We start from the raw sequence: 24,137 nt of genomic DNA on the forward strand, positions 1-24,137 counted from the left end.
ATTCCGTTATGGCACAAACCAATGCCCTCGATATCACTTCACTGTGATAACATGGCAGCAATAGCTAAGGCTAAAAACTGTGTATATAACGGAAAAAGGAGACATATTCGGCTGAGACACAATTTGGTTAGGCAATACATAAGTGAAGGAACGATAGCTATTGATTTCGTAAAGTCTGAAAAGAACTTAGCGGACATGTTCACAAAGGCATTGCCAACTTCATTAATTAATGAAGCATCTAAAGGAATGAGCGTGAGGCCTGTGTCGAAGGTCTTGTGATGGACACCCAACCTATGTGAAGAGGTTTTAACCCTGAATTAGGTTCAAAGGGTAAAAACGAAGTCATGAGGGGACCTGTTTAGTAAGAGGTTGAGCATTGGGCTCTTAATTAGCCAAATCCTACGAAATGTGGGGGTGTGTTAACTGTGGTGCACATCGGGCTAACCTAAGTGAGTGTAGAGGGTGTGGCCGCCCTCGATAAGTGTTTTAAGGCGAACTCTTTAAACAGTCATGAGACCAAGATAGGGGATAGGGCCTAGAATGTCCCATTGATATATTTCAAGAGATACGGACGTCGACTAGTGGGACATGGATGGTGAGCTAGCCAGCTATGATGAAGAGGAAGGGTTCAAGAAGTCTGACTTCACCCCATACTCTATAGCGTAGTTCATCAGACCTAGTGTAGGTTCAAGTCCAGAAGACACCTCCAACGATGTGTCCTACTAAGTCAAAATTTATACAGCACTTTCTTCGTTTTACTGATATTTTGAAACTTGTGGGGGATTGTTGGATTTTGTTTTTAAAAGAAAATAATAATATAATATACTATTTAGATAAGTTTCAAAATCATTAAAACTCTATCTCCCTAGTTTTGTTTTAGGACTCTTGTTTATTCTTACTCTATAGGACTCTTCTGGATGTATATTAGGTGATTAAGATTACCATATGTGTTTAGTCCCACATCAGATGGAGCTAATGATTATATGATTGTATATACATATATAGCTCCTAAGTGGGGTGTATGCTGGTAGAGAGCTACGTGTGGATCGCGCGCATGCAACGAGCTGGACCGAGTCGGGCGTGGTTGCGGTAGTGGTCCATAGACCCTAGTCTAACCAAGCCATGGGGCACTATAATATTATATAAATAATATTAAGTGTCTATGATGGGACTTGGGAGTTGGGGACGTGGGTCGTGGGTCATGGATCTAGAAAACCCGATTTTGGGTTTTGCAGTAGGGAGGTGACTGATCATTCAGTCACAACTCTCTACAGGTGACCTTACGTACATATGTAGCTCTCTGAAGGTGTCCATACGAGCCTGTAAATAGAGGTTAAGCTCTAAACAAAGAATCCATTCCGTTTTTGGTGAAAAACAGAAATTTGAAAATCTAGTGTTAGAAAATTCCATTTTTGTTTTCTTCATTCTATGCTGTGTATTGCCTTCGGATCTCCTTTGCAAGTAGACTCTGTTGAAGTGCTGCCTTTGGATCTAGGAGTTGTTGTATCTTGGAGGTAAGAACGTCAAGGTCAAACCCAGCAGCATAAAGGGGGCGTTCAAATACCTTAAGGAAAAGTACGGTTCGTACACCTCAACTCACCCTGTGAAAGTTCGTGCTGGTTTTCCTTTCGCTCATTTACTACATTCGGGTAAGTGATTCTGACATAAGATATATTTGATATATTCGTTTCTCCTTGATTCTGTTATTGATCTGTCTATATTGTGCCTCTGGTCTTCTGGTTCTAACGCTTCTGCATTGAACATTAGATCAGTGGAGGCTGCGAGGTTGGACTGTGAGTTGCAGACTTGTAAGTTAAGACCGGCGCTGGTAGTGACGAAATAACGATGCATTTTAGGGAAAGTAGACGTTGAAGGGTGTCACTGTGTTAGCGGTTACAAGGTTTCTACCAGAGACGAGAAGTGCTCTCACCGATTGTGCATGTGTACTCAAGAAGAGTTCGATAGGCATCAAAGACTCCCAAGCCTTTAGAAATCTGAACTTCTTCAAGAATCGATCTTCAACTGGAGCAATTTCAGGAACAGGACGAAGTTGTAAAACCACCGGCAACTCTTCCATTATGCTTCTCGTTGTTGTTTGCTCTGTTGTTTCTTTCTCTTTCTCTCTTTCTTTCTTTCTTTCTTCTTCTTCTTCTCCTTCAACCCCGGCGATTCTCGTTTGATTTGGATTTTCCGGCGATTTTTGCTAACTCACCGGAAAAACGATGATTTTCCGGCGATATTTAAACAATTTCGTTTCACCCTCTGGTTTTGTTCGGTTCACCGAGGGGCAAAATCACCGGCGATATTTTGCCGAAATTCGGCAAAAAAAAGTTCTATGTCTGGACCTGTGTTTGCTGCGGAATGAGTATCTCCCTTGTGGCTCTCGAATCACAACATGTGACTTTTTTTAAAGTAAAGGCTGTAATAAGAATGTGAGAGATTCCAATCGTTGAGTCTAAAAAAAAATGATGTGTCACATTCCAAGAACTGCACAGGTTATATCCACACAAAACTTGTATAAATAATAACCATCTTGCTTTGATGTTTGCCATGTGATTATGAGTTCGAATCAACTCTTTATAAAGGAAGAACAATGTATTCCCTAATGATTTTAAACCATATAAATAGGAGTAGAACCCCCAATTCCATTAGATTTCCATTTCTCAATAATTTTTAATATTTACCCAGTGAACCCCACTTGAATTTATATCATAAAAAAACCATTGGAAGAACATATTGTTCTCCACTGAGAGGAGGTGATCCGGATTCTGTGATTACGGACACAAGGTTTAGGGTTTAACCCCACCCAAGATGTGGACACTACTCCTAGTTATTTTGCTTACTCTGCTATCAAAAACCAATTTAATCTGATGTCTTACAACGCTAATGTACAGATATATTTGTCTCACTTCCAAGCACACAAAAAAATAAAATAAAAATAGGAAAATACCACGCTTGTCATGCCTACTTACATTTTATCTCAATCAAGCTGTTCTATACTTCACTGCACTAAAATTCACGTATGTAAAACCTCTTCAAGTATTATAGTAAAAAACAAAGTAACAAACCAATCAGCTAAATTGATTTTGCAAAGGTATGGTGAGTTTAGTATCTGACAGTTTATCATATGGCAATCACAACCAAGGTTTAAAGTATTAGTATCGAGTATTGTATCAATCAAGTGATTTTAAAAGATGTATCGTCCTGTATCGAGTATTGTATCGCTTTGGCTAGTGTATTGTAGTATAACTCAGTGGAGAGACGTATCGAGATGTATTGTATCGGTTAGGTCAAATATGGATACATATCGACTAGTATCATATGGTATCGTGTGATACTTTAAACCTTGCACAAAACAAATCACCTTCACGGTTTGATAGTTTCTTAGCATTATCTGACTAACCAGAAGAGAACTATATGGATAAAATATACAAGCTTTACTGACTAACCAGAAGAGAACTATATGGATAAAATATACAAGCTTTATTTTCCATTTCCATCTCATTTTGCATTGTTAGCCTTGATGGTTAGATGCTCTCTGGGGAGCATTCAGTCTTGGAGGAAAGCACCTGCAGAGGAGTGGAAGAAGTAGAAGGGAGACCATCAGCTTGACTAGCATTCGGATTATCTTGCCCTTCCAACCATTCCTTTAGTTTAACTTCTCTTGTAGCTCTGAAATCGTCATACTTCTCTGAAATTGATGATAAATCATGATCCGCCAAGCTTCCAGTGACTGTTGAAGCTTCATCAAGCTGCTCGTCTAAAATCTGACTAGAGAGTGGCAGCTCTTCAATTTCATGACCTAACAAGATTGAAACAGCTTGGTTAGCTACAAACAAAGCAAAGGGACCAAGAAAGACTACATGTTTCTCACCTTCAAGTCCACTTTGCTGTTTGGAACTAAGTTCAGGCCATCTAAGACCCATAGTTCTCTCCTTCGCAGACTTCAAGACTGCAGAAATATAATTGCCACGGTTCTCACCATCCCGCTGAACGCCAAATGCATTAAGACTGTAGGAGACTCCACCCCAGGAGCTACTTTTACCACCCTCAGAACCTGATTTTTGGTTCTGTATTAACCTGATTCACAAGCCATAGATTCAGACAGGGAACTTCAAAGCATTCAGAAAGTTGCTTCTAAGAATTTTAATTGGAAATCAGGAGCAGGTAGGCGGATACATCAGTATTGGTAGCAGACATTTAAAAATTTCTAGTATAACAGCATAGCAGAGATGCGCTGATATAAACTAGAAAGGACAAGGTCAAAGACGATGGGTCTTAATGATGTGAAAGGTAATTGTTAAGAATTGGGCACCTAAGGGATTTGCTTCTTCTTCTTTTTTCCCCTCCTCCCTGAAGAGTTAATTTATCTAAGGTTTGTGGTGGCACTATTTGTTAGTGATATTGTAATTTGACAATGACTCAAATGCTTACTAATTAATGGCTATAACACTACTGTGAGGTCTTTCCTCCCCATGCATTGGTACTGATCTAACCTTGATATATTACTCTGACATGGTATCAGAAAAGGGTTCTTCAATTCCATATCCCCCCCCCCCTTCTTTCCCTGGTTGGCAGCAACCTATCCTGCACCTATATTCTTAAGCCACAGTGAAGCTTCACAAAGGGTTTATGTGAGACTCATTGACTGAAGTATCTTCAGACAATTCTGTCTATATTTGACCTTCCTCCGATTGAGGGCATCCTCGTTAACTATAACAATGACATAGAAGCCCTCAATTAGCTAAGCAAAGTAAATAAGCAATAGAGTGGGAATAGTCCATACCCTAAAGTTTGAAATTAGCTTTGAATCAAAGAAGCTAGCATAAAATAGAGTAACCATGCTTGGCATAATAAAAACTTATATTATCATACAAATACAGGATACCTAACCATTTCTCAATACTAAAAAACCAATCAATTCTTAATTGCTTGTGACGTGATGCAGATCCACCACCAATTTAGGCTTGACTTCCTAGGCATTAGATTAGGGTTCAGACATGTAGGTGTTGGGCCTCTGATTTGATGGGTTAACCTTGTAATGGGCCTCCCTTTTTATTGGTGATAGTAATGGGCCTTCCTTATGGGCTTAAGAGTACTGAAACAAGACTGAGTACAAAAGAAGGCTTGATTACTTGGTGCTTTTTTGTGCTCTAGCGTTCAAACAGGTTTGGTCTTGCTCAATTCAAGTTCGGGTATTCTAGCCTTTCCCTAGTATATAATTAGGAAACCACACCTCGACACATGGAGGGTTAGTGTAATGTTTGTTTTGGTTTTTCTATTCCAATTAGAATGGAGGGTTAGTGCAATGTTTGTTTTTATTTTAGCTGGTTACCAAATTCGAGGATGGATTTTTCAAGATGGGGAGAGTTGATGCAGGTCCAACACCAAATTGGCCAACTTCTCTTTTAAATCAACCTAGGGTTGATAGATATGTGGTCATGGGCTAATTCTATAGGCCCATAAGATTAGTGTTTAGGTCAAGTACGAAAATAGGTTTTTATTTTAGTTTAATTGGTCCAATAATGTAAGTTCTGCCAACTTAAGTTATACGGGCAGAATAGTCTTTTTCTTATGCTCTATTTTAGTTTTAAAAGTCTAAGTCAACCTACGATATGATAAAAGGCTATAAATAAAGCCTTGGGCATAACAGAGGACAGAATTCAGAACACAGATAATAAAGAGTGTGTTTCTGCCTAAGATGTTAATTTTATCATCTCTATCAATAGCCAAAAAAACCACCAAAACCATAACCCATTTGAGACCACCCCACAAAAACCCTCCCTAACCTAAACTGCCCTTGTCTAGGTTTTGATCAAAGATCCTGCTTGAATTGACCCTTACCCTTGTAAGGCTACATCAATATTTCACACAATATCACTCCATAAACCCTTCCATTTGATGCTTATCACAGCCCCATCAGACCAGCCCAAACCTAATTCCTGTTAAACCTTAACTAACCTTAACAACCCTAAAACCTGCAACTATTTTTATAATAAGTTCCAACCGTCAGAAAAACCTCTCTGGAGAAAACCATCATCCTTGCAGCATCTACATTTGATCCAAATGCCATCTCTTAATTTCCCTTCATACCCCCTTTCTACATCCCTCAACCTCCTGTAACATTTAGGAAGCCGCTTCTTCACCTTCAAAATCATCAGTCCTTCCTTAATGCCAGCATATCAATCCCTTAAAGCCCCATGCCCCATGTCCATCAGCTTACTGAAATCCTAGATCCAGCTCCTTTCTTTAATTACGGATTCTCCAAGACATGCTAATTTTCAACCTAGATTTTGTCCAATTTAACAATTAGAAACCTCCCAAATCCAAACCACATACATCCTAGACCAACACCCTTACTTGACACAGGTTATGGTCCCATTCCTCCATCATAAAACCCTAAACCAGAACATTTGCCCCCCCCCCCCTTTTTTTTCTTTAGCCAACTGAAAGCCTGCTAGCTGAATCTGTTTAAAATCTTTAAAAACAGGCCCCTAGTTGATCCTACTCAAATCAGGGATACATCATAATGTAGTGAAGTCAGGATACATCATAATGTGGTGAAGTCTTTTGTTCATGATATTCTGTGACAATCAAGCAGCAACCTACATTGCAAGCAAAGCCATCTTCCATGAGGGTATCAATCACATTGAAACTGAGTGCCACTTTGACAGGGATGTTGCTCTTAAGAAGTTAATTTTCACTCCCTTAACTCCCTTGGGTATCAGCTAGGTGACATTTTTACCTAGCCCTTATTTGGACCTGCATTCTGCAATGGCTGTTTCAGCTGGCTGTGAGTCATTTTGAATGCACCACAGCTTGAGAGGGAGAGTCATGTCTTGTTTGTTTACCACTTGATGTTCTATGGGGTTACATGACCCATATGTACCATGAGGGTACATATGTGTCATGTATACATATGCTACACTGCTTTTGTCTTTCAGCTTGTTCTGTAGGATCCACTATCTATTTTTCTATTTTGATCATGTAATTAGCCAATGGTATTTTCTTTTTATTTTTACACATACAACCAGCTTAGGAAAGTAGTTTACCTAAACTGCATTGCCTGTTCTATTTAATGGAATTGTGGGCAAGTGAGCAGTTGCTTCTCTAGTGCAATACTTCCCCTTTCCATCTCTTCTTCTTCTTCCTCTCTTTTGTCATCTTCTTCTCTTCATTTGTTTATTCATCACTGGTACAAGAAAAAATAAACAAACCTAAAATCTCTTTACTTAAAACATCCATGGTTGATGGAGGGCGTATTACATATAAAAGACCACCTGAAATTCTTAAGAAGGACCCCTAATCACTCTCAGACAATCAATTAATCAAATAACCTAAAATATAACTCTTAAAGTTTTCTAGTATCCTAATATCTGGAGATGGACTTTCAACTGTCAACCTCGTTATTTGATGTGGAAGGCCATCCCAAATTATGTGGACTCCAGGCTACTTCTGTTTCCTCATTAGCCTTTTTGTAACTCTCCAAGTAACAGGAACACTGTTGTACATGGGACTTGTCCCTTCCAACTGTCAACCTCTAGATTTTGCCTTCCTCTTTTTTCTTTTCTTTCTTGGGGTTTTTGGTTGAACATTATATGGTATATCTTTGCACCATGCTTATCAGTTAAAGAGAACCCATCGTTATGCATAACTAAGATGCCACACAGCACCTTAAGAGAACACAGTCACACAAATCAAGATGAGCAGATCTGATCATTCTCATGTAAAGTTCATGAGTTGGAAATACCCTCGTCGTGGTTGCGCTGATGACATAATAAGTACAGATTTCTTAATATCTTTAATCATCTCATCAGTGAGAGGCGGGCCGCATTCTTTCATCGATTTCACCATGGTGAGACAGTCCTCCAAATCATCAGTGTGCAGGGCTGTTTCATGACATTTCTCCCCAACTTTATCCTGCAAACATGCATCCAATAATTAACACATATCCACATCTGTAACCAGTGTACAGTCACTTTCTGAGATAGATTTCCCTGCAATACAGCAGTCATTTACAGTCAGGATCAAGGTGTAGAATGTTGGTAGATTCAAGTTACAGCTATGGTTAAATTGACTTGGTGAAAATACAAAATTACAGACAAGTACAGAAAATAAGGGCAGGCCTCAGCACAACAGTACAGCTACCATGGCAGTGCCTTTAGTTCCAATTCTGAAAATGATGTAACCAGCCCCAGGCAGCCCCAAAAGAGGGCCCAAGAGGACCCAAACCCATGCGGCAGAAAAAGCCAAACCAGGGGGAGCCGAAACAGATGAGGGGCAAATTGGTCATTTTCCACCCTGGCTGGAGTCATGTCTAGTAGGGTTAAGTCCAGTTTTAAATATGGAATTTAATTCTGTTTTTTTTTCATTATTTTTACAGTTCAAGTTGGTAAGTAATTCAGTGTTTGTTTATTAGTTGTTGAATGGTTAGATGGGATTCCTTATTTTAAGGAACCTTATCTTAAAGTTGGTTTTAAGTTGGTTCATCAGTGGTTGAGTCTTATTATGGTAAGTATTTGTTAAATTACGGGTCAAGTAGGATCCCTATTAGTTAGGGGATCCTTCTTTAAGTCTATTTGGTTTTGGAGGCTATAAATAGCCTAAAAGTTTGATGTAAGAACCAATTTTGATCATTGAATAAAAAGTGAATCCAGTTTTGGCTTAGAGAAGTCCTGGGAACCCTTAGGTGACCTGCGGCTGGATTGTGTGCTCTTGTTTCTTCTATTCAAGACTTTCATCTTCTTCTCCAAGCCTTTGACTACAAGTTCCAGCAAGCTCTCTCCAATGGCAAGTAAGTTCCAAGTCCCTTAATCCCTTCCCTGCAGTTTCAGCCTAACCCTACCCCTCCCTAAACCACTGCAGCCTTCCCCTTCTTCTTCCCCCTTCCCTGTGACACACAGCTTACCATTCTCCCCTGTCCTACCTTAAACCCGAGCCCCTTTAGACCCTATTTACCCTTTCCTTAGCATCACCCCTAACCCCTAGAGTCCATTCCTATAAGCCATTGCTCAATCAGCTCTAGTTATAAAATTCTGGAAAATTCCTGCAACTCATCTTCTTCATTTGAGTTTGGCAGAATTTTTCAAAACCCTAGAACAACCTAATTCAGACCTAAATCCCAACCTTAGCCATTGTTTGCACCTGAGAACTATCCCAAAACCCCATGGTTCAGTCACTTCCCTCTACTGGACTATCCTGGGCTAACCCTAAGTCTAGGGAATTTACCTAAGAAACCATAACCCTAGACCCAGGTTGCATTAGAAAAGCATCTCTGTGAAGCGGGGTAATGCTGTGTCCATGGCTGCACCTCCCCAGACCTTTGCAGTGGTGGTAACTTCAAGCATTGGGTATGCCCTTTTTATTTTTAAAAAGACAAGATGAAGAAATGAAATTACCACTAGAGAGAGATATCTGCACTTTGTTATCAATGCTATAAATTCAGTAGTACCAATGGCATTTATATTTAACTTATAAGGCCCCGGAAGCCAGAACAGTAGTAAGATACTGAAGCTCCAGGACCACAAAAATACAAAATTTCTACAAGCAAGAAACAAGGAAACAACTACAAGGGAAGACAACTGCCTTACCCTCAAATACAACACTCCACCCCAAAGGAAATCCACCCAATTTAATCATTCAAAACTCAGAGAACCAAAACCTAACTATTGTAAAAAAAAAGATGCCTAATAGCAGGACAAAGTGCCAAAATAATAAAAATGGTGCTCCGAAAAATTTCACTGGCAAGAAGCAAGATATCAGCTGCATGATAACCTTCATGGAAGACGTGCTGCACAAATAACATCAAGCCATGAATATCATGGACTGTGATTCCTCTTTATTTATTCTTCCCTTTGTTTCTCAAAAGGAAAAGCCATCCCACAGAGTTTATGGGGGTTGGCAGAGAGAAATAGAGTTAAAAGAGATCCATAATCCCTTCCTCAGTCTAATTTTGACAATCAGCCAGGAATTTAGTTAGATTTGATTGGACAGATTGAACTCACAAACAGACTAGTAGAGTCCAGAGATTAACCGTCCAGTCCAGCCAGAACCACTTCAATCATTTTACCATTTCATCCTATCATTTGTTTCTAGTCTTTTTCTCTGTCTGTCTTATTTCCAAATTCAGTTCCTCTGTTTACTCAAAATAGAGGGTTATTCTTGTCATTCTAGGTAAAAGTATGTAGAAGATTGATATAAGTTCCATTTTCTTTGCTTTGTATTCATAATAACCAAATTTTACCAAGGGATGTCTTCATTTCTCATCATATTTCCAGCTCTTCTGCTAGGTTTTCAGCATAGGTTATATTCTTGCATGCATTATAAGGATTTCCTGGTTATATTATAACAGTTCATTTCCAACTCTCCAATTCATTCCCTAAAACCAAAATTGGTGGAAGCCAAAAGAAATTATATAGTAAATGACCACACAAACTGAAGCAAACTACTAGGGTTCAATGTAATTTGGTCACTATGGGGCTATCCTAGGTGAAAAGTCTTTATTGAAACATGGGTCCAAAGGATAGTTTTTCCATTAAGGGTATTGTAACCTTGTACCTTTTCTAAACTGTTCCCCATATTATTATAAAGAGAGGCATTGATTGAACAGATACAAGCCATTGTTCAAATCTCCACATGGTATCAAAACAAGTTTCTCTCTGCAAAAGCCTAATGCCCCAATCCATCAGTCACTTTACGTCAACACTACTGACTCCTATTATTCATTGCCACTCTTCCTTGATATTATTCATTGTTACTATTTACTGTGTTAAACTGATTTAGAAAACCCAGTAGTTTCCATCACCCGTCTTCATCTTGGCTAGCCACCCCCATCATCACCACCACTCTTTTCTAGAGATCTCTCCTCAAAAAGCTGCCTTTTATCTCTTCAACATTGGTTGTTAACATGGTTATCAAAGCATCCGCCTAGGCGGCAAAGCTGTTTTTGAATTGCTTAAATTGTGACCGCTTAACTAACAGTTTGATTTCTTGCCGCTTTTTTGCTTAGACACTCCCATTTTACCGCTTTTTGCACCATATTGCCGCCTAGATGCTAAAGCAACCACTTTTTTTACATTTTGTAATTTGAACATATTATTATTATCTTTTTTTTAATCATAATTTATTCTATAATGCCGTATATAAATTTAAATATGTGAGCCATTTCAGAATCGAGGCCCAATTTGCAAATGAACTCCGAGGCCCAAAGTGCCTGTCGGCAATAGAATGTGAAGCATGAGCCATATTCAACATTGATAATCAATGAATCATTAAATAAACAATGACTTGGAAATCGGAATAATGAGATCTATTAATTTATCATGTCGGCACTGCTTGGTTAAAAAAAAAAAAAAAAATGGATACATCAATTCTGATTCCAATTCGAATATTATTCATGTATATTTAACAAAAAAATCATGTTAAAAATAATTTGGGAAAATTACGTGATTAGCTACTTTAAAGTTTCCCCTTACAAAAATAGCCACTCAGTGTTTCACTTTAGAAAACTAGCTAAAATTGAGTTTGCATTTACAAAACTAGCCAAAATAGTATTTTTTTCACCTCTTTGGACATTTTCCCCCTAAAATTGACCATACCGGCATAGGGGTGAAAATGTCCAAAGGGTATGAAAAAATAATGACTTTTCCCTTTTGGACAAAATAGTGATTTTCCCACTCGATGTGATCAGTTTTAGGGGTAAAAAATGTCCAAAAGGTGAAAAATCAATATTTTGGCTAGTTTTGTAAATGCAAACTCAGTTTTGGCTAATTTTGTAAAGTGAAACATTGAGTGGCTATTTTTGTAAAGGGAAACCTAAAAGCAGCTAATCACGTAATTTTCCCAAATAATTTCACTAAACTCTATATGAATAATATTGTTATTCATAATTGTGATTCTTGAATGTTTTTTATTTTTATTTTTATGAATGTGATTGTTGAATGTTTGTTTAGTACTTTAGTTTATTATAAAAAGTATTTGTATTAAAAAGTAGTTTAAAAGTAGTTATATTAAAAATATTGACTAAACCGCTTTGGTCGCTATATTGCCACCTAAGCACCGCTTAGTCGCCTAATCGCCAAAACGGAGCCCCAATCGCTTTGCCGCTTTAATAACCATGGTTGTAAATTATCTCCCACCAAGAGAATTTTACCTGCTATGATTTAAATCCCTTCTTCATTGGATTTGTCAAAACTTTATTTCAGGATCTTTTCTAGGTGTTGGACATTTTAGACCACCATATCTTATTCAAAGATTTCCACCATGTCTATCATACACAAAGGAGCAAATCAGCATGAGTTGCTTCTGTTCTCTACCAGCAACCATTACATTAAATGGGAGCAGCGATTCAATGTGGTCGAAGTCTTGTTTCTTGGCCATTAGTTCTCATGTTCTTTTGAGTTATATCATAGGAAATTTGCTATGCCTACTGTTGCTGGTCCTGAATTTTATCAACTCCAAGGGTCCTGATATTGCTGGTGGCTCACTCCTTGATACTGTTGCCAATAATTGGAAGATGGTCAAGGATACTTATTCCCAGTCAGCAATGCCACCAAAGGCTAGGAGCATGATGCAGGGGGAACCCTGGAAACTGGGTGACCATCAAGGGCTGGTTAGTAGGCTTTAAGTTATGCAATTATTAGTGGAAGTTTAACAACTAAGTATGGAAATGCAGCAACTAACACAGTAAACATGCACGTTGAGACAAATAATAGCAAGGCAAAACCAATTCAGCCCTAACTAACAGCATAACAGAGCAAGGAATTAATAGGGAGGGGCACATTTAACCATACTTCGAGTGCAAGATCTGTCAAGAATCCAATTAAAATAGTTGCTGTCCTAGTCAAGCAGCAAAAATTTTATGTGAAGCAGAAGGACCCTAGAATTAATGCAGGTGACCTGTGCAGAAAGAGTAAAACTGGAACAGGGAATAACTAATGAAAGATAACAAAGGAAACAGAAAGAAAAAAATCGGTTGGTTCTTGATGGTGCTGCAAAACAATGGTTAGAAAAATAATAAGAATGAAAGAGGGGTAGGGCATTTGCAGTGAGAACAAGGTAGACCAAAACTATTAAAACTACGGATAGGAATACGAAGGAACACTAAAAATATTTTATGCGCAACAAATGAACAAAAGGAAAAGGAAAATGGAAAGGAACTTGGGGTTGGGAACCCGACAGATGACACAAAGAAAACAAAGATTCAGGGGGAAAAAATGAAAGAAAGAAAGGAAAAAATTTACCGTAAGGCTGTTTTACAGAAAAGAAAAAGAAAAAACGAAAGGAAACAGCAGTAGAGGATTGCTGGAAAGAATAGGGAAGAAGAAGAAGAAGTAAAGAAGAAAAGAGAAGGCAAGAAGTACTTGCCGGACAGAAGAGACGAATGGGGCACAGGGGCTGTTCACATTAAAAGAAGAGAGAAAAAGCAAAAGACAACTTACCGTGAGAAGGGAAGAGAAGTGATGCCAAGGAGATAAAAGATAGATTATGCAAATTTCACCCAATAATCAGTTCATCAATACAAGGCTTTAAGTTGAAAAAAAAAACTAAAAAAAAAATCCATCACAACGCTACAATTAAATTCCCAAAAAAAAAACCTAAATAACTCTACCGAAATATAATATTTAGGGGGAAAATTAGAAACCCCAAAGTATTATTAAATAAAAGTAACCATCAATTAAATATAACCCATGGACCCAAGACCAAGTACATTCAAATAATTCAAAACTGGACCAATAACAAACCATAGCCAAACCCCAAAAGGCTTCAAACAACATCAAATTAAAAAGACTTCATAAAATTGCCTATGGGCAATGCTCCTCGTCGAACCACAGGACTTTGGAATCCGGTAGCCTTTGAACTCGTTGTCAACCCACATAGGTGCTGCCATGGGCTGATCTCTATGCTGGTGTGACTGGTGGACTCTAAACTGCTGCCCAAGACTGATGTCTTCATCAAGGAAAAAGGGATGGGTGTCAAAGTCATCTTGCTAGAAAGATGCAGTAGTAGAAGTGCCATGATCGGGGATAAGGTCCTCCGTATTGAAGGCATTACTGATCCCCATTGATGTGAGCAAAGGAGGGACGGATTACTTTTACTGGTTTATTGATGAATAGCAGACCCAGTTAGGGTTTTTAGAGCATGTGGCTAAGGGAAATTAGGGTTTTCAGCTTGCAGAGGGGTTCTAGGGTTTAGGTTCAGCTAGGGTTAAAGGGAATTGAGGTGTATGACGATTTATGTGTGAAATCTTAGGGCATAAAGCATGCATTTTACACACTTAGAGTGGAGCTACCTTGGGTTTTATGTTGTTTTTGCAGATTTTAGGACTTTTCAATATTTAAGCAAATATTTGCAGTTTTGGGTATGAAACATGCAATTTTACAAGTCAAGAAGTCCGTTCAATTTCTCAAGTGCGAAAATGGGTCTGATGTAGAGCATGATGGGTTAGAGATGTGTTTATGGGCCAACTCCAAAATATTTTAGAGATTAAAAAAGCAAATTTTTATCTACGGCTGAGATTAGAAATTATCAATCAAATCTACAAGGATATTATTGAAAGAGTCCTAATGGAGAAAAAGAGTCCTTGCATACTTCAATATCTTATTTCCTATTTGGGACTTGGTCAGAGAAAGAAAAAGAATTATATTTAGAGAAGGAAGAGGGGAAAATCCTGTTTTTGAATGTCTCTGTCCAGTTTCGATCAAGCCCTTCATCGAACGGTCATCTGGTGTCCGATCGAGCTGATTTTTGGAGGAGAGCTTCAGACTTCTTAATCCTCAAATCCAACGGTGGAATTGTGCATTTGATATCTCTAAGTCAATCCGATTAGTATGCCAAAACCCTAATTGGTCGAGTCAGATAGGAACTTTGAGTTTGATTCAAAACTCTGTCGAGATTCATATCCCATGTAAACTCTATAAAAGGACAGCATACTCCATCAAGGGATAACGTGTTTTAGAGCTTAGTAGAAGCACTCTTTGTTTTCTCTTTAGTTTATTTAGGCTTTCTCTAGTTTTCTTTGATTGCTTTTGTAAGATTCTAATTTTTAGATTGAATGTTTAGGTTTAATTTTTCTATGTAATGCAATTTCAAGTTCAAGTTTGAGGATTCGTTTTTCTCTGGGTCTAGCAATTGCAAATCTAGATCATTCTAAATCTGGTTGTTAGGGTTGGTTGAGATTCGAATCGTTTGTTCAATTCTTTTTTTATTATTATTTGAAGTTCAAAGATGCAAATAAGTAACTTTCTTCAATAATCTTCTCTCCCCCCTCCATTCCCACTTCCATCTACCCCTCCATATTCTTAATTTAGGATTTACTTTCAGCATTTATTTATTGTTCTCCCTTCCCTTGGGTTCTTGATCCAAGATGCCTACAGTTGTGCATCTCTTTCGTTAAGGTTTCCATTTTCTTTTTATTGCTTTGTTATTTACTTTCTGCATTTATTTATTGTTCTCCCTTCCCCCTGGGTCCTTGATCAAAGATGCCTACAATCGTGCCTCTTTTTGGTTAAAGTTTCCCTTTTCCTTTTATTGCTCTGTTATTTACTTTCAACATTTATTTATTGTTCTCCCTTCCCCTGGGTCCTTGATCAAAGATGCTTATAGTCGTGCCTCTCTTTGGTTAAGGTTTCCCTTTCCTTTTATTGCTTTGATTATTTCCTTTCTGCAATTTTCTTTCTCTAATATCCATTCCCCCGACTGGTGGACTGTAAGCTACGGCAAAGGGTCCACGGTCAAAGTCATTATAATCCCCTTCCCTAAATTCAGAGCGGACACTCGGATCACTTCCCTTTTATTTTTATTTATTTATTGTTCGCATTTTTTCTGCCTTTATTAATTGTGCGTTGGTTATGTTTGCTTTATTTTTCATCTCAATTCAATCGTATTAGATGTATGGATTAGGATCGTACATTTAGTTTAATTAAGTAGTTAACAAATTTGAATCATTGCACTCTTGCATTACCATTAAGAGGATAAATTCTAAGTGGCATATCTACTTGAGATCGACCCGTTAGCTACACGATACCATGCGCTTGCGGTTATTTTAATTTCACAAACAAGATTTTGGCGCCGTTGCTAGGGAGGTATTAGTCCATATAGCATTCCCCCATCTTATTCCCCCACAAAAAAATGACCAAAATTGAAGAAAATTATCTTGTCCTAAGAAAGCATACTTCAAATTAGAAGGCAACTCTCTTCTAAGAATGAAAAAAATAAGATGGACTAATACCTCCTCGGCAATGGCGCCAAAAACTTGTTTTTGAAATTAAAATAACCGCAAGCACACGGTATCGTGTAGCTAACAGGTTGATCTCAAGGAAGTATGCCACTTAGAATTTAACCTCTTAATGGTAATGCGAGAATGCAATGTTCAAATTTGTTAACTACTTAATTAAACTAAACAAACGGTCCTAATCCATACATCTAATGCGATCGAATTGAGATGAAAAATAAAGCAAATATAACCAACGCATAATTAATAAAGGAAGAAAAAAATGCGAACAATAAATAAATAAAAATAAAAGGAAAGTGATCCGAGTGTCAACTCTGGATCTAGGGAAGGGGAGTATAATTATAATGACTTTGACCATTGACCCTTTGTCGTAACTTACAGTCCACCGATCGGGGGAACGAATATTAGAGAAGAAAAATTGCAGAAAGGAAATAATCAAAGCAATAAAAGAAAAGGGAAACCTTAACCAAAGAGAGACACGACTGTAAGCATCTTTGATCAAGGACCAAGGGGAAGGGAGAACAATAAATAAATGCTGAAAGTAAATAACATAGCAATAAAAGGAAAAGGGAAGCCTTAACCAAAAAGAGGCACGACTATAGGCATCTCTGATCAAGGACCCAGGGGGAAGGGAGAACAATACATAAATGCTAAAAGTAAATTACAGAAAGTAAATACCAAAGCAATAAAAGCAAAATGAAAACCTTAACTAAAGAGAGGCACAACGGTAGGCATTTTGGATCGAGAACCCAGGGGAAGGGAGAACAATAAATAAATGTCAAAAGTAAATCCTAAATTAAGAATATGGTGGGGTAGATAGAATCGGGAATGGAGGGGGGAGAGAAGATTATTGAAGAAAGTTACTTACTTGCATCTTTGAACTTCAAATAATAAAAAATAAAAATAAAAAGAATTGAACAAACGATTCAAATCTCAACCAACCCTAACAACCAGATCTAGATCATTCTAGATCTGCAATTGCTAGACCCAGAGATAAACGAATTCTCAAACATTAAATTTGGAACTTGAAATTGCATTACATTGAAAAATTAAACCTAAACATTCAATCTAAAAATTAGAATCTCACAAAAGCAATCAAAGAAAATTAGAGAAAGCCTAAATAAACTAAAGAGAAAAGAAAGAGTGCTTTCTACTAAGCTCTAAAACACGTTATCCCTTGATGGAGTATGCTGTCCTTTTATAAAGTTTACATGGGATATGAATCTCGACAGAGTTTTGAATCAAACTCAAAGTTCCTATCTTACTCAACCAATTAGGGTTTTGGCGTACTAATTGGACTGACTTAGAGATATCAAATGCACAATTCCACCGTTGGATTTGAGGATTAAGAAGTCGTGAAGCTCACCTCCAAAAATCAGCTTGATCGAACACCGGATGACCGTTTAATGAAGGGCTTGATCGAATCTGGACAGAGACATTCACAAACGGGATTTTCCCCTCTTCCTTCTTTGAATATAATTCTTTTCCCTCTTTTTCTTTCTTTGACCAAGTCCCAAATAGGAAATAAGATATTGAAGTATGCAAGGACTCTTTTTCTCCATTAGGACTCTCTCAATAATATCTCTGTAGATTTGATTGATAATTTCTAATCTCAGCCGTAAATAAAAATTTGTTTTTTTATCCCTAAAATATTTTGGAGTTGGCCCATAATCATATCTCTAGCCCATCATGCTCTAGATCAGGCCCATTTTCGCACTTGAGAAATTGAACGGACTTTTTGACTTGTAAAATTGCATGTTTCATACCCAAAACTCCAAATATTTGCTTAAAATCTTGAAAAATCCTAAAATCTGCAAAAACAACATAAAACCCAAGGTAACTCCACTCTAAGTGTGTAAAATGCATGCTTTATGCCTAAGATTTCACACATAAATGTGCTCATCAGTGTAGGCTCAGTCAATAGGGTTTAACAGGTCTAGGGTTTCAAACTGAATCTGAACTTCTTAATTATTCTGCAGTTTCTATTTTTAGATCTAGGGTTTGAGTTGCGCATGAAGTAGGGTTGAGTTCTAGGGTTTTGGAAGGCTGGGGGATGCTAGTTGCTGTAACCAAAGGCTACAGGGATAGGGCTGATGCTATCCGTACAGGGAATTGGGGTTCAAAGTGAGGGGACAGCAGGGTTTTAAGTTTCTAGGGCTAGGAAGGTTCCAAAAGAACACTACAGGGAAGAGAGAACAAGGGGAGGGGAGGGGAAGGCCTTAGGGTTGGGAATTGGAGGGGGGGGGGGTTTGGCACTTGCTGAAACTTGAAGGAGCGAAGAACAGAGGCTGCTGCTGCTGCTGGATTGCTTGCAATTTGGGGGATGCTAGTTGCTGTAACCAAAGGCTACAGGGATAGGGCTGATGCTATCCCTACAGGGAATTGGGGTTCAGAGTGAGGAGACAGCAGGGTTTTAAGTTTCTAGGGCTAGGAAGGTTCCAAAAGAACACTGCAGGGAAGAGAGAACAAGGGGAGGGGAGGGGAAGGCCTTAGGGTTGGGAATTGGGGGGGGGGGGGGGGGGGTTTGGCACTTGCTGAAACTTGAAGGAGGAGTGAAGAACAGAGGCTGCTGCTGCTGGATTGCTTGAAATTTGATGAAAATCAGTCACACTGGGGCTGCCACGGGGTTTCCTCCTTTTGGAAACCCCTACATCAACCCTGGCTTTGAATTTATAGGCAAAAAGGAACTCCCACTAGAACTTGATACTTAAGGAGTTCAACTTGAAATAAGCCTACTCTTTAAAAGACTCCTACTTTAACTTGGACTCCAGCTCAAACTAGACTTAGCAACTACTAAATACGACAGATTTTCAAATAAGCAAAGTAAAAGATAGAAAGGACTGCTAGCTACTACTAAGACTCTGAGTATAAGACTCCTCTTCAAATTCAGACTCCTCGATGGACTAGGACTCTGTTAATCCCATCAAAGAGTGATCCAGTCAGCTAAGTCAGGGTAGATCTGGACTCGTGGTGAACTTCTATTTCTCCTGATATAAGTAAAGATGGCATAGGGCACTGGAAAGTGACCAAAATACCCTTAGATGGGAAGGCTCCTCAGTGGGGTTGGCTGCTGCCCCACGTCTTCTTGTGGCCTCTACTAGGGGGTTTCTGGTGGTTCACAGTTCCTACCGAGCTTGGCAAGATTCTTGAAGTTAATGTGCCCCAACCTACTGTGCCGAATGCCCCTGCACTACGAGCATGTAGTTTGCTCACTTTCCCTTTAATGAAACACTGCGATCTGATCCTAACCATCACAACATCTCCTTCTTGAAACTCTTGCAGCCATCGATGCAACATTAGCTTTGGACTTATATTGATCATTACACAGTGCTATCGGTTCTTTATACCTAGATGTAAATCAGGTATGTGTCGTGCAAAAGACTTGGCTGATGGGGAAGCCCTAGAGCTTGACACTGCTGGAATAAGGTTTATCCCTACACCTGTGGCAGGTTTTTTACAGCTAAACTGCATCAGATTGTCCAGTTAAACAGCAACCACTTGTCCTGAGAAGGCTGGATTATTTCCTGATTCGTTTTAGCTGGAAGATAAACCTACTAACAGATAGGAGCATAATGCTGCTATGTACCACCACAAAACCAGTGTCAACACTTGAGCATCAGTCCCAAATAAGCTAATTTAGGACAAACCAAAGCTCAAAAGAAATCAAAACACAGTATCAGAAGTACCTTAGCAGATACATTATGAAGTAGTAGTTAATAGACTAGCAGGAACTGCCCCAACACTTGAACCATATTTGCTAATTTTCTTTGGTCCAAATAATTACAATTCCACATTTTTCAATTGGTAACTTCTTTTTTTCTCCCCGCCATAAAATAAAATATACCCTCCTCTTTGAGAAATTATAAACCAAATAAGAGAACATGGTTGCCAGACTGCTAGTATCATGCACCCTCTCACACACTCTCTCTCATCCCTAACATGCGGGCCCCAATGTACATGGACCATGCTACTCCACCCCCTTGTTATCTTATTCTCTTGGAATGGGAAAGATTCCATTTCAAGCAGGCAGCCTGGCAATCCACCAGGCCATAGTAAATTCAGAATTTCTTATATACTACTATGATCTGAGGGATCATGTATCATTAGAAATAACTAATTAAATATAGATTTGCAGGCTTATCTGCTACAGTAGTGATGCAAAATTAAAGACATATCTAAGAAAGAAAAGGCCCATTGGGTTAGGCCCATCAAAGGCCTAAAGCTATCACCTAAATCAGCCCATGGCTTTCATAGGCTAGGACTGTTTTAGTGGGTTAAAGTTAGCCCATATATGTTGAACTTTATAGTCTAGACCTAAGCCCAAGTCTAGATTTTAAAAAGTCAATAAATGGGGCTGTGGTTTGAAAATAAAAGAACTCATTGTCAAAGGAGTTTTCTTTTGTCAAAGAGGTAGGTAGTAGTTGAGTTATTAATAGGTAGGTGGTGTTAGCTAGTGGTTGGATGTTACCATTAGTGTTTATGTCTCTTTAGAATGCTATATAAAAAGACTTATATAAGATGTGAATACAACTTATGAATTGAAATCAAATTGCTTGCTAGCATTCCTCCTCTTTGGAGAACCCTTGTGTTTGATCAAGGTAGGTTGGTGTTTGATCCAATCGATCCACCTTGCGGTGTGAAGCCCCGGTGTTACATTGTTATTGTCACTTTCTTCATTATAGTTCTGTCCCTATTTGAAGATCTATTCAGCCCGTTATGATACCATTCTAGTTTCAGCCCTCTTTCCCATCTAAACTCTGTTTCACCCCAAGTCCATCAAATTTGCAATTGACTCCCTGTGAAAAGGTCCTATTTGGGTACTGTTTTGATCAATCAAATTCGGTATCTACATTAAGTAGAATGAGGGATCATAATAGGAAATTGAAATAAGGAGGAATGGGAATGAGTCACATGGAAATATAGGTTTTATCCAATCATCTGCATCCTGCCAAGGAAACTAATCAATTTGCATTTTGTCTCAAGATAGACATTTCGCAGACCCTGGCCTAGTATCAACGAAATGATAATGTTGCACCCAACTCAATATTGAAGTGTACTGCATTATACATTAAGGCTCTATTTGATTAAAAATGCAATGTTTTTCCGAAGTAAAAGTAAAATGGAATAAAGCTCAAAAGAAAATTCCAGAAGTCATGAACCAGCTTAAAATCAAGTTAAAACAGTCACCTTCAAATGAAAAGCACTTTTAAGGATTAGAAATTATATCTTCAGTGTTACTTTAGCATTCAAGACATAGAACCGACATTAGAGGCAAGAGACAGGAACACATGATGGCCGCAAGATTGGCACATTACATCCAGCATAGAAGAAAAATAAATAGGCTATAAAGTAGTTGATTTTGCATATGTTTTGGCTATATCACTCACAAAACTTCTCAATCTTCACCAGATAGTAAAGATCTCCTGTCCAAGTTGTAACTTATTCAGCAATAACAAGGCCCACCAGTGATTGGTAAGAAAATCAAGGATAAATCATTTGGTAATCAGAGGACATAAAACATCAAACTACCAAAACATAAACATACTAATATCTGAAGGAATCAGACGATCGGGGAAGGAGAGACCTTGACATTGAGAAGGCTGGGAACAGCATTCTTAGTGTGTTGTTGCACATAGAAAAGCCCCACCGAGGGCTCATTCGCCACATACTTTATCATCTCTGCTAAGCTTTCGTTCACTATTTTCAAATATAAAGGTTAAATTTCAAGGTGTAAGTACATACAAGAGAAATTCATGAAAATTCCCCAACAAAGAACAAACTTAGATTTCACTGACTAAGAATGTATTTAATCTGTATTGAACTTCCTTCCAGATATAGCAAACAATTCAAAAAGGAAGTGAAAGAGGAGGAGATCCAAACAGAATAAATTGCACGTATGAAACCCCCAATAAGTATCTTTGATCTTAAAAGAGGGAACTAATGACAAACAAGGGTTGGCAAACATCAATTTCCGAAACTGCTGAAGTCATAATCCAAGAATCGAATCTTAATGACTCAAGAAGTATGAAAAAGGTAACGAAATTTTTTTATTTTTTAAAAAGAATATATAAAAGAGCGTATGAAGCTATAAAATAATCTGAAAATTGATAGGGAATACCGTTCATGAAACCATCCACAATCGAAAATCCATGCATTTTCCCTGTAAAGAAGCAAAGTAACCAGAATAGAAAGGAAAGCCGGAGAGAGGCGACGACTGTAGAGTCATGTTCTTGGACGGAAACACCATTTTTCCTCTTTTTTATAGCGTTGTATATAAGTCTTCGCGAGGCTCGATGAGTGCTGATCCTTCTTCAAAATTAAAACGTCCCCCTCCATATTTAATACTGTTAAATTTCTTTTTGTTTTAAATTTACTTTGACGATTTTACTCTTACTTTATAAATTTATTTAAAATCCTAAATAATATTTGTAATAATTTTTTTACATGAACCGCCTTCATTTTTATTAGAAATATGGCGCACTCCCTCCAAAATCAAAACTTTATAAGACACCTTCACACTTAACACCATTAGTGAAGGTATACAATAAATTGATTAAAGCCAAATTAATTTGTTTATATGACCACATTGGCCATAAAGTGATAAAATGATCATATAAGAGTTTTTTTAATTTGAGAAAAATTTCCACTGGGGCTTTGTAAGACTTTGATTCTAGGAAGGTGTTGAGTGTTTCTAATTAAAATGGAGGGGGCTATAAAAACTTTTAGGATTTTAAATAAATTTGTTAAATGAGAGAAAAATTGTCAAAATAAAGTTAACGAAAACCTAATGGAGTCAAATATGGAGGGGGGCTTTCTAAGATTTCAATTTTGAAGGGTTTGCACTGAGTTTCCAATGGAAACGGAGGGGGCTCATGTAAAAAATTCTTTTTTTTAACACACAATAACTAGTCCCATCTTTAAATTATTTTATTAATATTAATTATTAATTATCATATAAGGTGTCAAAATAACATGGTTGTTGGTTGGTTGTCTATAAAGGAGCTAAATGGAAGAGATGGTCTGATCTTTTCAATGATCCCCGCAAGAAATGACAGACATCATTAGAGAGGATCTTCTAACTAGTGGTCTTTTAGTTTGATTTCGTTTAGTAATGTTTTTTGGGTCCTTTTGACCTCGTTTTGTATCCCAAAAAAAAAAAAAGCGTTAGGATAGCAATATGTGCTCATTTGATGGATCCTTTTGACCCCTTTTTGGGTCTTCCTTTTTTTTCGTTGGATGGAAAATCATAGATTTTGGGAATAAAGGAAGAAAAAAAAATTAACAAAATTTTTGGTAGAAATTGTAGATTTTTTTTACAAATTAAGAAAAGAACCCAGAAGAAATTTGATGAAAAATAATCATGTTTAGTTTTTATTTTACTTTGATTTGATAAAACATAGAAATTATTTCCATTGGATTGATGATGTAATGAAGAGGAACAATCAATCTCATCCTTGTATATTTTGATGAAATGCAATTTTAATTCTTATAGCAAAAAGAAGAAGGATCGTAGAGAGGTTACTCCAGTTAGCTACATCTTTCACCAAATGCACTTTCTCGTATATTCCCAAGAGAGGCCAACTTTGGGCAGTCTCCCAGGATGGATTTGTGTATCAACATTCCCCACCCCCACCCCCTTTTATCTTAGGTCCTACTTTTTGATTCCCTTATGTGTAAGCTTCCTAGAGGTTTTCTTTTGAATCAATAAAGTTCTTTTTATTACCAAAAAAAAGAAGAAGAAGAAGAAGAAGGATCGTAAATATTTTTCTTTTATCTTTTTTTGGATAGAATTCATAGATTTTGGAAAAGATAAAACAAATTTTTGTAGAAACTATAGTTTTTTTTTGGTAATAAAAAAATCACAGATTTGATTGGGAAGAAAAAAGTGTAAATGGTATATTGGTCT

The 24,137-nt window shown here is 37.7% G+C and overlaps 1 protein-coding gene across 1 annotated transcript; it reads right to left on the reverse strand.

The window, feature by feature from the left end:
- Positions 1-3,141: 3,141 nt before the first annotated feature.
- Positions 3,142-22,505, reverse strand: LOC149011303 (MEF2BNB-like protein). The gene is made up of 5 exons (XM_089163396.1): positions 22,350-22,505; positions 21,816-21,928; positions 7,751-7,920; positions 3,875-4,080; positions 3,142-3,802 (listed from the first exon to the last, which is right to left on the reverse strand). The coding sequence occupies exons 1-5, from the start codon at positions 22,384-22,386 to the stop codon at positions 3,528-3,530; spliced, it is 801 nt and encodes a 266-aa protein (XP_089019522.1). The 5' UTR covers positions 22,387-22,505; the 3' UTR covers positions 3,142-3,527.
- Positions 22,506-24,137: the final 1,632 nt, after the last annotated feature.

Source organism: Hakea prostrata, chromosome 7 (assembly GCF_041222555.1).
Source record: "Hakea prostrata isolate BN-2017 chromosome 7, UWA_Hpros_2, whole genome shotgun sequence".
Lineage (NCBI taxonomy): Eukaryota > Viridiplantae > Streptophyta > Magnoliopsida > Proteales > Proteaceae > Hakea > Hakea prostrata.